The following is a 16427-nucleotide window of genomic DNA, read 5'->3' on the forward strand; positions in this document are numbered from 1 at the left end:
CCCGTCTTCATCCATCACACCGCGCCTTTAAATGCTCGACTGGCTGACTCAGATCCCAACATCTGTGCTCGGCAAAAACAACACGGAGAAGAAAGCGAACCTGCTATCGGTCATGTGGCGTCTTCTTTCAGTTGACCTCAGCCCTGTGGGACGCATGTTAGATTAGTCTGACTGAACCATGTAAGTCAACAGACACATGCTGGAGGAATGTCTTCCAACTGAGTTATGATTAAGATTGTCAGTATATATTGAGCTGTTTGTTGACCTTTTTTTCTTTCTGAGGCCCAGTTTCTGACATGACCTAAACCCAAGCTGTGGAGCAAAACTTTGAAGGTTGTTATTTGTTTTTTTGGGGGGGACTGAGTGTTCTGCATTATGTGTCAAAAAATATGAATTTGTTTTCCAATCTTAATTCATCATCTTTAATTAGGTTTACACATCACTGCACTTTCTTGGCTTGATAAGAGAAAGCATTTTCCACATCACACAGATTTGATGGAAGTACTTGGATGTTTCAATGTTTATTGTGCTTGCAAATCAATCAAGACCAACAAATGTTTTTATGTTTTGACAAAAAAAAAAGTTGTTGCAGAACCTTTTCAAGTTCTGCAACAACTTTTCTATCAGTTTGAGGTCTGGGCTTTGATTAGGTCACTCCAGAACATCCATCTCATTGTCTTCTGTGCAGCTTTAGCTGGATGCTTTGTGTCGCCGTCTTCCTGGAAAATAAATGTTCTACAAAGCTGTAGCTCTCTCGTTGCTCAGTTCCACCCCGATTTACGACTTCTAGCACCAAGTGGCCGGGCCTCTGTTGAATTAAGTCATTCACTTTAAAGGCAGCGACTACGTATTCAATCACATATTTGTGTTATATATTTTTTCTGTTATTTGATGGAAATCTGTTTTTTTATCATGATTGATAGGAAAAAGAGGTGAAAGGGTAAATGAAATTTTATGTACAAAACTGAAAGAAAAACTACAAAAACTCTCAAGAGGTTAAAACATTAAAGGATTGGTTTAATGTTAAAACTTAATCTGTTCACTTTATGACATTTGCAATCGAAAGGAACGGCTTAGCATGTACTCACAATGACAATAATTTCCATTTTAGAAGTACAAATCAAAAAGTTGAAAGTTTCATACAAAGAATAATTACTGTTTGCATTCAGATCAGAAACAACCCCCAAAACTTTTACTGTGTGAAAGTAAATAAAACACATCAAAGTAACAAAAGACACTACAATAATAACCAATTTCAAAATAAAACAAATTGGTTTTCTTTTATTAATGCAGTGCCTTGCAAAGATAATTATACCCACTGAATCTTTACACATTTTGTCACATTAAAACTGGTAACATCAATATATTTTTTCTGGAATTTTATGTTTTATGGAAGGAAAACAATACATTTTTATCTTGCACAGATAAGAATGGGAACCTCAGTGCAGCCGTTTACCTTTAACCCTTCTCCAGTAAATACGGTCTAGCTGTAAGAGGAAAACACAAGTGATCATCACGATGATCAAGGAACATAACAGACAACTGTAAGTGAAGTTAGTTTATTAAAAAAATCTCAAGGTTTGAACGTTTTACTGTTTATCTAACATATTTTGGATGTCTATATGAATTGACAGGATGGGCAATTAGAGCTATAACCAGAGAAGCAGAAGATACCTTTGGGAACTCTGGAGGAGCAGCAGAGATTCACAAGTAAGGTGGGGTAATCTGTCAAAAAAATATCTGTTTCTCTACCAGGGGTCTCCAGCCCTGAAAAAAAAAATAGATCATAAGCTCAAATCTGCTAGACATACAGCCTAAAAGATTGACACTCCTGCATTCACTCCTGAGCTGAATGCAAAAGCATGCCACACATTTCATATTTTTTTCATCATGGAAACGTTGAAAAACAAATATAAATTTACATTGTTCTGGTCCGTCATATCAAATACATTAAAAGGTTTGTTGTTGTAATGTGACAAATTGTGAAACACTTTAACCGGTACAAAAACTTTATCAACGCACTGAATATTTGAGCATCTGGATCCCTTCTGCATAAATGGGAGCAGTGGCCTCTAGCTCAACATCAAACCGACTTTCACTGACTGAAACGTGACTCCCCAGGCTGATCTTTCCACGTTCGTTTCCAGCCCCATGAGTCACAACAGATATAAAAACTTAACGTTCACATTTAACTATAATTGACGGTAAAGAGGTGGGATAGTTAAATACAAAGAGTTGCAACAACTCGGTTTTCTGTGATCTTTGTGTCTAATATTAAGTTTACGCTTTGCACGGGATAATCAGTTCAATATGAGAGCAGTTCAGAGTCCTCTTGCTTTAACAAACTGCTCGCTTGCTGGCGTGTCCGTATCCCGCGATCCCTCTTCCCCGCTCACTACGTTTCGTACATTCCCCTCAGCGTCTACCACCACTGTGGTCCTCCTCAGCTCCTCGTACTGCGTCTGCCTGTCGGCGACAGCCACACAGGCCGCTAGCACTTCATCGGACTCAAAGTCGTAGTTCTGCTCCAGCTCCGGGGCATTGAGGATCTGCTTTCTGGTCTCCTCCTCCTGTCTGAGCTTCTCCTTGGTGGCCAGCTGCTGCTTCTGTAAGGCCCAGGCCCATTTCAGATCCTCCTGCCACAGGCTGCGCTCAGAGGGACACAGGTGGATGGCTATCTGGAATGACCTCACAGCCTGCAGAGAGAGTGCCAATAGGAGGAAAGTTTTGAGGAAGCAGTGGAAAATGTGAAATACGGGGGGGCAATCATTCAGGAAAAGAGCTGGAAGTCTTTGAGATGCGTGTCTGGGATTATGATCCTAACCTTCTTACCCTTGACAGCTGTAGTTTGTTATGAAATGAGATCAATATTTCTTTGCTGAGTCATGACTAGAAAATTGCGTTGAAACTTGCAGTCCCACTCAACAAAAATCTCAAGCGTCTCTCGTCCTTCACACAACCAGGCGCCTGACTTGACGAATGACCATTTGATCCCCATTAAATGGTGAAATCGATTTCATCCGACACGCCAATAAAGTTGACTGATGAGCTTACAAATCAACTCTGACAAATATCAGAGATCTCTCGAGCATCTGCTACAGCTACGGAGCTGGAAAATAAGGTGGAAGTCAGCAGAGGTTAGTTCCTTAAATCAGCTGCTGAGGCTCTTCAGCTTCAAGAACCTGAAGAAAAGTTTTGGGATAAATTTTTGGGGCTTAAAATGAAGATTAAAAGAAAATATATGTCAGCATTTTCAATCGTTTTACAGAAGACATAAGATGAAAATCAGACACATTTAGATGAAACTGTTCAAAATAAGTTAATAAGTACAGTGTTTTCTTTTCACATAGGCTTTCCTTTTCTTGAAAGAACAGTAAAGACAATCCATCATTCACATATTAAACTGCCTTTTGGCATCAAATGTTACAGATTCTAGGACCTTACATTTACTCGTTAATTTCTAAAACACTGCCAACATCTTTGTATCCAATTTGTCTCATGACAGACAGAACGTAAGGCTAAGGTTTACTTTATTTTTACTTTGATTTTCTGCTATTTTCTACAAGTCTTGCTCTTTCTCTCTTTTTCACAGACAAAATGCACAGCATCCATGTCTGCATATCGCAAATACAATTGTCTTTCAAATGCTTTCTTACATGTATTTAATTTTTAAATATCTCAGTATGATTGAAAACAGTTGAGTTTAAATCTTCTCAAGCTAATAGATATTATGCTTTAACTGGCTGGATATGTATTGGATTTTTGAGGTTCAGTATGTCATCTCAGAATGCTATTGAGCAAATTATCCTGAGATGGAACACTATGTACAAGTCAACACTTTAATAAGTGCAAGACGACATTAGGGCTGCTAATCGTTTTATTAGAGATCCCTTTTTAAAACACAAAGCTTTAATTAAATAGGTTAGCTGAGGTCAAGTAGAAGCAGCTCCTCACAGTCACAAAGCAAAGGTCTGAATCAAGTCCAACATCGAGGGACACACCGATTTCCTCGGCTTCACAGCTTTTTATTTTACCAACTAAAAACTCCTGAACACGGTTAAAAAAAATCTCAAAAAGATATGACTGTACCTGAAATGAACAGAGAAATAAAAGCTGCAGCATTTGCAGGAGTAAATTCTTCAGGTGTATGAACTTGGATGTTATAAATTATTTTTCACAGTGCCATACTAACTGTTGTTAGGGGGGAAACGCATCTAGCAGGTCAACACATCAGAGTACAGCAGAGGACAGGATTAGATTGGTTTGTGTTTTACAAGCAAAAATAGACTTGAGTTTGCAATTTAAAAAACTTTTTTGAAAAAAAAAAACAGGTCAATACATTTAATTTTCAATGCCCATCAAAATAAAAATCCAGAGATGACAAATGTATTTGTGAAAGAGACCATAAATGCCAACATATTGTTGACGTGTTTTATTTTTTGCATAGTCTCTTTACCCTGAATTGACTTTACTGGAAATTAAAGAACAGAAAAGTCAATTAAAGTAAAAGAAGACAAAATAAATAAATAAATAAATCAAGATTGTCTGAATTGCCAAACATGCTGGTAGCCTGAACAGCCTGAACATGTTGGTACACCCAATGTTCTAAAACACGACAGAACAAGTTGTACTAAAAATAGATATTTGTTCTGTCATACCAAAAGGCTTCATTATGTGAGGAGGTGTGTCTATATTTAGTTTTGTTTGAGCCTAAGTAACTTTCAACACTTCCCATTGTTGTTTTTGGGGCTCTAGCACAGGTTTAAAGCATGCATGAGCGAAAATAACCAGAAGGGCTTTTTTTTGTCTTAAACCAAGGCTGCTGGGCTGCTGGGAGGGGGGCAATAAAGTTACTGTGATCCAAAGGTTTCACATACACAAGTCCCGGCGTGTTCCGAGGCAATTTAGTCAATCGTCTCGGCCGCAGGCACCTGGGTGCTCTTCATATGAAATGTATCAGATCAGAGGATGGAAGCGTACAAACAAATAAACAAACTGGGAAATAGAGTTATTTAATGTGTTACAGTATCTTCCAACACCGTTTTTGATCTCAAAGTTCTTTTTTTCAATACAAGCACATGTTTCAGATATTGGCAAAACATCCACAAATATGGGATCAGCAAATATTGAGATGGACAACTGAATGGATAAATGGAAAAAATAATGGACGGATACCGCCGGGAATAAAGTCTTGAACTACATATTTTCCTTCTTCATGCTTTATGAAACCTGGCAAATAAATTCCAGACTTTTCCAAAGTGCTTCAAACCACAGAAGAAACCTGCAGTTTTTCAGAAACCTGACGCTGATGAGTTCAGCATAACGAAATAAAAGGTTAATTGCAGACCAAATGAATATTTCAACCCAGATCATGAACTGGTTGGGTATACAGTAATTCAGATCCATACTGGTGTTACAATAGAGAAAAGGCCTAAAGCTATGAAACGTAAATGCTATTGTTTACTGCAGCACAGAAATTTGCCCCAAGGCTGTGACTTATAAAACAACTTGCATGCCTGAATGAAGTCATATTCCTTTAAAATTTTCAAGATCCTTATCACAAAACATTATTTCTTGGAAGCCTGGAAGCCTGTTAACTAGAAAAAAGATCAAGTTTGAACAAATAAAAGTTTGTTCGCTAATGCTTCTCAATCTAAAACATTGCTCCTACTGTAAATCTTTTTAACAGCATTTCTAGATGCTGTTAACACAGATTAAAAAAAGGGCTTATTTGAACTCATCAGTTGTTACTTTCTTAAACCAAACTTTTCACCCTCTGAAGAAACCATCGTTACTCACCAGGTCCACCTCTCCCAGGTTGAGCTGTGCCCGGCCCAGAGTCTGCCAGCCCTCCCACCACAGCGGCCTGAACTTCACGGCCATCTCTGCTGCCTTCACAGCAGGAAACACTTCATGCAGGATGGTCAGCACCTGCAGAGGAAACACACATGGAAAAAAAAAAAAAAGGACTGCATGTATATTTGTGCGTATGCAAGGTCATCGAGAAAATACGGATCCACACATAGGACACCGAAACCAAGCAAGGAACAGATAGGAACCCAACTCACTGATGAACAGGAAATATAATAGTAAATCAATAATATTCATTTTCTTTTTAGTGAACTTTTTTTTTGATAATTTAATTTATTACTAGACTATTCATACAAAAAAACTGAGATTTAATAGCAAACGTGAACTCTCATGGCGTCTGATTGGAGGAAATTTTACTTAGAGGTGTCAATTCAATATTGAAACATTTTTTACGTCTTTACCTCAGAGAGGATCATCAATTGTTTATATTACAAATAGTGTGAAAATCACAAGACAAGCAAAAATGATTAGGCATGAGATGGCATTTGAAATCAGACCTTATTTCAGCATGGCAAGCTTTTTCTAAGGCTGGTGCTGAGGTTTTCCACAGGCCGCCAATATTTCCAAATCTAGGCAGAAGTGGAAAGCTCCAATGGAGAAAACACAGTAACTCTTTAGCAAAAAACAAAAAAAGAAACAAAAATCAGCCTCTTTGCTGAAAAGTACTGCTTTCTCTCGCTCTCACAGCCTGAGATGCGCAGAGATGTCTGTCGTAGAATAACTGTTTTCTTTTCACCGTGCTCGTCCTCTGTGGGAAATCTGAACGCTTACCTGATACTGAAAAAAGCTGACTCAGCAACATCATCTACACAAAAGACTGTTGTTGTCAGCCCGACTTAGTGGCACTAAGACTAGGGCGTTGACTGACTGCAGAGATTTACAATTAATTGACCAGAAAACATTAAAGCATCATATGCATCCCTTCAACTGCTATGTTTAATAAAGTCAAACACTTAAGTTTCTGGGAATGTTCAACGTTAACCAATCAATCAAATTCATTTATGTAGCACATTTCAGCATGAAGGCAAGTCAAAGTGCTTTACATCAGAAAGACATAAAAATCAACAATCGAAACATTACATTTTTCCAAGAGCCGTCATTACACATCAAAATGTTGGTTTGTGTTTCGTTTGCCGCGGTCCAAAAGCATTTCTGAACAGATGGGTTTTTAGTATTGATTTAAAGGCACTAAGTGCTTCAGTTGTTTTGTAGATTTCTGGAAGTTTGTTCCACATTTGTGGTGCATAGAAGCTGGATGCTGCTTCTCCTCGTTTGGTTCTGGTTCTCGAGATGCAGAGCAGAACCAGAACCAGAAAACCCGAGGGGTCTGGAAGGTTGGTACGACAGCAGCCGGTCTTTAATGTACTGTGGTGCTGAGCCGTTCAGTGATTTATAAACTAGCAACAGTATTTTAAGGTCTATTCTCTGAGCTTCAGGGAGCCAGTGTAGAGACGTCAGAACTGGTGTGATGTGCTCTAACTTCCTGGTTTTTAGTCAGAATGACAGCAGCAGCGTTCTGGATCAGCTGCAACTGTTTGATTGATTTTTTAGGCAGACCTGTGAAGACGCTGTTGCAGTAATCAATGCGACTAATGCGACATTAGTCCTCTAATCCTGAAAATATTCTTCAGGTGATAGAAGGCCAACTTTGTGACCGTCTTTATGTGGCTTTGAAGGTTCAGGTCAATGTCCATCACTACACCCAGATTTTGAGCCTGATCGCTGGTTTCCGGCTGTAATAACAGAAGCATTGACTCGAGATCGTTCCTCTTTAGGTCCAAAGATAACAACTTCAATTTTGTTTCTGCTCAGCTGGACACAGTTATGGCACATCCACACAGTGTATCTGTTCTAAGCCTCTGTTTAAAAATAATTTCAGTTTTTTTTTTCTTTCCTGAGAAGTTTATTTATACGTATTTTAAAAGCATGCTCCATTTTACAAATCTGGAATAAATATATAACATAAATCAATATGTGATTTAAAATTTTAGGTATTAAAATCAGGTGGATTTTCTCCACCTGCCACAATAGGAAGGGATATATTCAGTCTCATTTTAACGTTTCAATAAAAGACAAAACATTCGCAACATTTCTTTGCAAAAATGTTTTGTCGTTTAATATAAAGCACTTGGCTCCATACCTAGAGTCTATAAGGTTACATATAATTAACCACATGAAATTAAGGAGCAGTGTGCAAAGCAGCAGCACCATCATGGGCTTTAAATTTCATCCTGGAGTTAACTTACGTCTCCCCTGACCCTAGCTTACACGTATGGTTGAAATGAAGTCGTTCAAGTACTCAAACTCTTAAACACCGCTGGTGTGAGCTTACCAGCTACATTTCTGTTTGTGATATATTAACTATACAGTTCTTGATTGAGGAGGGGAAAAAAAAAGAAAAGTACCCTCTTCCAAACCAGAGGTTTTACATATCCTGACGGCACTGATCCATCTGATACTGCGTAGGCTCTGAAGCAATTCACTCTCGAGTGTAAAGGGTCATGACATGGATTTTACACAGCCATTATTTATGAGACAACGATGAAACCAAACCGCAAAAGCCGTATCTGACAAACTAACAGCAACCTTTAATTTAGCAGCTTGTAAAATAAACGTTAGCAGCAATGAGATGAAATTTTGTGAGGCCTCATCGGTGTCTATCACCCCAGAGGGATCGCGTACCCCCGCCTCTTTGCAACACCACTTCAGTTCACTGAGTTCCTGCAGACTTCTTAACATCCCACGACAGCATCTCAGTCAAACTTGACAGGGCCAGTGCACCACTAGAACATTTTCTTTAAAAAGGAGCAAGCAAGCTCAACCAAGACGTAAACTCAGTGACCACAAGCTGCCCTACAAATGAGGCCAGTTACATTTCACCAAAACTATATCATCGCCAATGCAAATTACTTCATGCTACTAAGTAACAGCGGGTTCCACTGTATGATGGAAACACATAAGACCAGGAGGTGAAAGCTGTACAGATGATGCCAGCTTTAGACGTGCAGGAAGCCGGATGTGTTGGGCACAATAATGATTCAATTAAACGGACACAAAGCATCGAAAGGAAGAAGAGAATATGTCATCCGAGCAATGGTGCGAATCTGAGGTATGTCGGCTTGTTGTCGTTTTATGAATGTAGAAGCATCAAGTAGAATAACTAACCGGCGTCGCTCACAACACACCCAGAAACGCTGAAGCAGTCAAAGTAACCTGAGGTCAGTGTGTGTGTAAACTTAGAAAAAAAAAAAAAAAACAACGCAAAAACTGTTTAGGGTAGAGTTTCTCCAGGCCTGGTCCACTAATGATTTCCTTCTCAAATTTCCTGTAATGGATAATATTATATTAGTCATTGAATACTCGACGTGATGAGAATGACTACAGTTACAAAGAGAGGGTTGATTGTGTTAGCCTATATTGTATTAGTTATAGTAAATGGATAAATAACGGGAAGAGGTCAATTTTGCCCGACTGCATCCTCCAACTTCAAGACTGTCCTGCTGAGTTCAGAAACTATTTTCTTTTTTCCTGAATATAAACAAGAGAGTAAATTACAGACATAAATTACAGACGCTAAAGAACAAACACAAACAGACAGAAAACAGCCAGACAAGAAGAAGAAGAAGCAAAAGCACAGAAACTGAGTTCATTACAGATTCAGTATATATTAGTCTGGAAGACTGGCATCAAAATCAGATTCAATCTCAAGCTGATAACAGAGAATATCCAGCTTTCTAAAAGCATTTACACCTTTGGCTTGGTGACGATTAAAAGTGATAGTTCATAAATGAGAGGAAATGTGGCTCTCACTATGGCTTGTAAGAACAGTCATACCACTTGACTCTACATGTTGAATTACGACAAAAAAAATTCAACATTTCATCTTTGGATTTTATGTGAAAGACCAACCTCTAGTGATAATTGTGCCGTGGAAGAAACTGACCTCTGGCTAAGATGGATGGCCAGGCAGTTTGTCAGAGTGCATTTTATTTTATTTTTACTTGTAAAAAAAAAGACAACAACCTTTTAGAGTCACAATAGCAACACTACCCTTCAAAAACAAGGCAAAGAAATTCCAATTTTAAAATATTATTTGCTTAAAGGCTAAAGAACCATAAATTTATTTTTATTTCTTTATTCTTATTTTTCTGATTTCCATATTTTCCTCGTAAAGAAGAACAAGAAAGAAAAGAAACCCTAAACCTAAACATGCAGTGATTTTGATTGAAGCACATTCAAGAGTTTAATGTGCATAGTCCTGCAGCTTTAACGCAGATAAAGTTGCTTCAAAGCAGTATTGACTCAGGGCAGCTGGATACAAATGCAAACCACATTTTTCAGGCTTTCAATAAAAAAAAATAAAAAAAAAGGACAAAAAAAAGTTTTGGTTTCACTTCCCAATTATACTGCATTGTCGAGTTCTGACATATGCACTAAAATATTTACATAAAAGTTCATCAATGGGACATGACAAAACCCTCATGAATGCAGCAACAGCGACATCACTGAGAAACCAATGAGTTGGTAAATATATACCTGCGACTTCATTTCGTACAACGGAGAGTTGTCTGGAGTCAGCTGAATAGCCTCATCCCACTTCTTTATGGCCTCCCAGTGCCTAAAAAACAACAGACACACCCACACACACACACACACAGACTCATCTCTATGATTCCTTACAACCATGCCTGTCCTACACTAATAAGACACTTTATACGTAATCAGCATGGCTTTGTTTTACTGTCTCAGCTCAAAGATTTTATATACGTTATGTAACTAAAACACAGTTTGCTTTGTGGATATAATGAGAAGATTTTCCCTAATCATTTCAGCAAACAGACATTTGTGAAACACATTTGAGTCATGCTTCAGTTTAATTTGATCCTCTCCCCACAACAGATCTTATTTTTATTTATTTTATTTTCCCATTTATGTCTTGGTTTCAGTTAAGTCAGGATTTCCAAGAGCTCATTGCTTAAATGAGCCATAAGTAGATTTTTTTATTTGATTTTTTTTTTAATGTCAAAAGTTTCCCAGAACAATCTGCGTTGTGCAACACCTGTCCATTGGCCTGACAGAATGGCAGAGGTAACAAAGGCTGCAAAGCCTTAAACAAACAGACAGGCTACTGCAGTTTTAAACAGGCTGCAAGTCAGAGACTGCGAGGTAACCGGATTGACGACCGCTTGAGAAAAACCACTAAAACATACACAGGATTTTCATAAATTTGGTTGTAAGACACATCAACAAGTCCCAATCCAAGCAGCCGTCACCACTGGTTTCGGCTGTTTTGCATACATTCGTTTTCACAGCACAGGTTCACTTTATGATCCACCGAATCGACATGTTCAATCTGTGAAAAGCGTCACTTTGGGGTCAGTATTGACTCAAAACAAGTTTCCCAAACGGGGGAACAAAGACTGAGGCGGAGTCATTAATTTGACCTTCTCATGTCAGCAGCTTTTGCCACTTCAAAATGAGACGGATGGCCCGAGAAATCCGAAAGCAATTAAGACCACACAATGAGGCAATTAACATCGATCAGGTGAAACAATATATTCATAAATCATTTCATTATAGGGAAGAGAGCTGAACAAGGAACTAGAAACTGAGGGAGTGCAGAAACCTTTGCTGCATGAAGGAAAGGAGGAAATTAAGCAATGGAGCACATGAGGTCAGGAACAACAAAAAAATGCCTTTCATAATGAATCTTATATCTTTGTTTATCAGTCAAAAGTAGATTACATAAAGGAGGCTGCAAAGAAAGCACTAATTCTCATTTTGTTTACTGATGTAAACAAAAGTTTGAAAAACAAAAATCAGGAGCTTTGCAGCTCATCTAAATACAGAAAACCTTAAAGAAATAGGAAGTTGTGACAATTCAACACAACAATCTAAAAAAAAAAAAAAAGAGAAGCTCTCCCCTCACATGATGAGTCGTACGAGGGTTACTAGTGTGAAAGGTTTGGTGGAGTTAAAAAAGTTTCTTTCAAAGCCTGAATGTCGCCAAATTTGGCTTTTGTAGAAGCAAAAGCAGTCAAACATTTGGACGTCACTTCCCCTTGAATTGAACGAGGGAGACAACGTCACTCCTTTTTAGATAAGGCGTTTTTAAACCTATAACTGGCAAGCTGTGAGTTGGCAAGGAGTAAAAAAAAAGTTTATTAATAAACTAGAATTCGTTACATGTTTTTATAGAAATAAATAATTGCTTCATAACATATAAAAAGTTGTTACAGACAAGATGTCTGCTCCGTATTTGAGTTGCTGTGTAGATTAACCAATCACACCTCACATTGCATCCTTATTTTATAATACCTATCAAATGTAAAAATGTTCATTTGACAAACCTTTTTTTTTATGACTGGTGGCCTTCATTACCCCAGACAATAACCTTGCTGACAAGCTGCTTTTTGTTAAGTAAAAGCATATGGTGTTATACAACTTTTTAAAAACATCTTTATAATACTGTGTGCCACAATGAAAGGATTGTACTTTTACTGATTATGTTGAAGTCAGAAAACAAGTAAACAGAAAAGCAGATATAACTCATAAAACCTGATGATGATGTCAGAAATACCAAATAAAAGTACCACAAGATGAAAGCTGTAAGCCAAAGATTTTGGCAAACTGTGTAAAGCATGTGAGTCTGACAAAGTCCAGTGATGATGAAAAGCATTAATAGCAGGTTATTAGGCTGTAAATATCTTTCTTTTTCACGGCAGGGAACAGCAGCTGACACTCTGGGTGTAAATTATGGTGCACTCAACAAATAAAGAGTAACGGCTGGTATAAGACGCTCACATTAAATCGAGTTAAATATTAACTATTCACTGGTAGTAAAAGTACATTAAAATATCTACAGAAAGATTCCCAGAGGCTCAGGAGCAAGGCCCAAGGAGCTCTGTGATTACATCAGGAACAGTCAAACCTCTGTAATAAGAAACTCCCGCCAGAGGTCAATGTTCCTGGAGACAAAAATGCACAGTCACCAACATCCCCGAACAGACACAACCTCAAATCTCTCAGCAGCCATTAGGCAGCACCAACGTGGCATCATTTCCAAGCAAAATCCACTTTCTCTGGGCAAACGTGATTACAGGCAGCAACTAAAGGCCACAACATCACGTCCTCTGCACTAACAGGGTTTGTACAAAGCAATTGTTCTTTTGACTGAAAAAGGCCAACGAGTTTAATATGTTAGAGGCATACGAAAGATCAAGAGGCCTCTGAACTTGGCCCTGCAAAGTAATGCAAATATGCCAAGTGAATAACTGTTACCATAAATTAAAAATTAAATATTAATATTTTTGTTCAAATCCCATCAAGTTTCCCAGGAAAGGCAGAAATAACGACATTTTTCCTCTCCATTTTTGTTGCTACACAAATATCACGACATCAGGTGGTAGAATGAAGTTTCACAGACAGGTTTTTAAATCTCTTGTTTCTTGTCCTTTGCTTTTAAAGTTTATGGCTAATAAAATAAGAGCAGTGTTAGCTGTGTACTATGCCGCCCTCTCGTGGACAAATGGCAACAGCACACCTTTCTCCTCTAATATAGAATTGTTTGCCTTTTTTGTTTGGGGCGGTAAGCAAAAGGTATGCAACGAAAGAAATGTTTCTGGATTCATTTTACTTTCATAGAGGACTGTTACGGTTGTATTTTAGGACATCCTCACACAACTAATCAGAAATGTGCACAACCTTTTTAAAATACAAGTTTATAGGATGACAATATTTCACCATCTGATTAGCATCAATATTCTATCTGTGTGGTGCGTTTAAAGCAGTCAGTCACAATGACATCCGGTCTTGTGCGAAATTCGGTTCCCCTGTGAAAATCTGTTCCCCCTGCGTCGGGAGCGCGCATTACAGCCAGAGAGGCGAAAGAGGCGAATCTGATCATTTTCACGTCGCTTCTGATCGATTTCTCAGTAAAACCAACTAATACAACCATGTCAATGTTGTAACACTCAGTTTAATTTGCAGCTGTTGTTTAAAAAAATTGTAAAATAAATAAATAAACGAGGTCTTCTGACGCTGTTTTGTGTTATTTTAAACACCAAGAGAATCGCTCTTTTCTCACGTAAGCCTGGCAGAAATAAAAGTCAGTCACCAAACAGTTTTCCCAACACGTAGTGTGTATGTAAAGGTTTTTGTGAATTTGGAAACAGTTGTTCTTTATTCCCCAAGGTTATGGAGTAAGGAGAGGAAATAATGGATGATTCAGCAGCCTGAAATAATCTGTTCCCCCTCCATAAAATGGGAACAAATTATTTTACCTGCAAATGCTTAACTGTGCTTATTCCTCTCATCATCAACAATAAATACTGTGAATTTGGTAGCATTTGCTCCTACTTTGCCAGAATTATGGGGGGGAACCAAATATTTTAGCTGTTTTACCTGACTGAAATTATCCGTTCCCCCTCAAAAACATGGAAACAAATGTATTTATCAACAGTAATCATCAACAGCAAACTGGCTGTTGGCAAACAGCAAGTTTGAAAACATTTCATCACTATTTGCTCCATCACCATCTCCACCTGCTGCAGCACCTCCCCCTGCTCCAGTCCCTCCACCGACTCCATCCCCACCTCCTGCTCCATCACCGTCTTCCTCTTATTTTAATAAAAGGAATAATTTCAGTATCATTTTGTTTAATAATATACTGAAATATTCCTTTTATTAAAATAAGATGAAAGCATATCAGTACAAAGACATAAAGTCTTTGTGAGACATATATGTATGATAATAAAAACTGAAATGCATGTGCATTGATATATATTTATAAGAATTGGAAATCAAATTTACATTTCTCAGCTTGAGTTTTTTTCTGGACTGGACAGGAGTCAATGGCAGAGCAGAGGAAGACGGTGATGGAGCAGGAGGTGGGGATGGAGTCGGTGGAGGGACTGGAGCAGGGGGAGGTGCTGCAGCAGGTGGAGATGGTGATGGAGCAAATAGTGATGAAATGTTTTCAAACTTGCTGTTTGCCAACAGCCAGTTTGCTGTTGATGATTACTGTTGATAAATACATTTGTTTCCATGTTTTTAAGTGGGAACGGATAATTTCAGTCAGGTAAAACAGCTAAAATATTTGGTTCCCCCCCATAATTCTGGCAAAGTAGGAGCAAATGTTACCAAATTCACAGTATTTATTGTTGATGATGAGAGGAATAAGCACAGTTAAGCATTTGCAGGTAAATAATTTGTTCCCATTTTATGGAGGGGAACAGAATATTTCAGGCTGCTGAATCATCCATTATTTCCTCTCCTTACTCCATAACTTGGGGAATAAATAACAACTCTTTCCAAATTCACAAAAACCTTTACATACACACTACGTGTTGGGAAAACTGTGTTTGGTGACTGACTTTTATTTCTGCCAGACTTACGTGAGAAAAGGGCGATTCTCTTGGTGTTTACAATAACACAAAACAGCGTCAGAAGACCTCGTTTATTTATTATTTTACAATTTTTTTAAACAACAGCTGCAAATTAAACTGAGTGTTACAACATTGACATGATTGTATTAGTTGTTTTTTACCGAGAAATCGATCAGAAGCGACGTGAAAATGATCAGATCCGCCTCTTTCGCCTCTCTGGCTGTAATGCGCGCTCCCGACGCAGGGGGAACAGATTTTCACAGGGGAACCGAATTTCGCACAAGACCGGTGCTCTCACCTGCCCTCCTCAGCCAAAAGGGTCCCCTCCTCTTTCAGCCTCTTGCTCTTTGCGGCGCAGTCCTCCAGCAGGATCTCCCTCTTCCGCTTGATGGCGTGCAGCCAGTCCACCTCCTCGTCCTGACCCGTCTCACCATCACCTTCAGTTCGCTCGTCCTCAGTCTCAAACTGCTCGACCACAGACTTTGACACCTTCTCGCCTACCTTCCTCTTCCACCCAAATGAGGCCATCCTGAAACATAAGACTTTTATTCTGAAATGCTCGTGAAGAAGCTAATATGTTGATGTTACAATAAACAACGTGGCTGATATGCGCAACGTGTTTCAGCTGTTTTGAAGCGGTAGATACTGGTTTATTTAATCACAATGCGAAACATGTCGTGAGGCCTTATGTTATCAAAAAGCTTTTAGCTAATTAGCATTGATAGCCTAGCTGCTATGTTACAGTTCCGATACAAAGGACATTAGCTTAGCAAAACAACACTTTATTCTGACTGAGCATTAATTAAACTAGAGCCTTTAGAGTGATGTTCAAACAATTATATGAGCTATGCACACACATACATTTACAGCTGTCCCGCATATAAAAACTAATACGCAAAACCTAGCCGTCAGCCATTGTTTTTAACCTTTAATGGTGCGTTCAATGTACATTGAAGAACCAGAATTTGTCATTTCGCCATTATTTTACAAGATAAGAAAATATATATTTATTTTCCATGTTTCTTTTTGCAAATAATTATTAAAAAATGACTTCCCCTTCTCTATTTTGAGTATAAAGGTACATTCACATGAAGCAATCTGGACAGATGTCAGAACCATCAATTTAAAGTGGTATTTCGATTCCCCCGTAAATGCAGCATCACCCGGAAG

At 38.4% G+C, this 16427-nt stretch overlaps 1 protein-coding gene across 1 annotated transcript; it reads right to left on the bottom strand.

The window, feature by feature from the left end:
• Positions 1-996: 996 nt before the first annotated feature.
• On the bottom strand, positions 997-16194 carry ttc33 (tetratricopeptide repeat domain 33). The gene is made up of 5 exons (XM_055052677.1): positions 16119-16194; positions 15556-15786; positions 10408-10489; positions 5800-5931; positions 997-2696 (listed from the first exon to the last, which is right to left on the bottom strand). Coding segments are annotated over exons 1-5 (822 nt in total). The 5' UTR covers positions 16121-16194; the 3' UTR covers positions 997-2321.
• Positions 16195-16427: the final 233 nt, after the last annotated feature.

This window comes from Poeciliopsis prolifica, unplaced genomic scaffold (assembly GCF_027474105.1).
Source record: "Poeciliopsis prolifica strain line A6 unplaced genomic scaffold, Auburn_PproV2 SCAFFOLD035, whole genome shotgun sequence".
NCBI classification, from domain to species: Eukaryota; Metazoa; Chordata; class Actinopteri; order Cyprinodontiformes; family Poeciliidae; genus Poeciliopsis; species Poeciliopsis prolifica.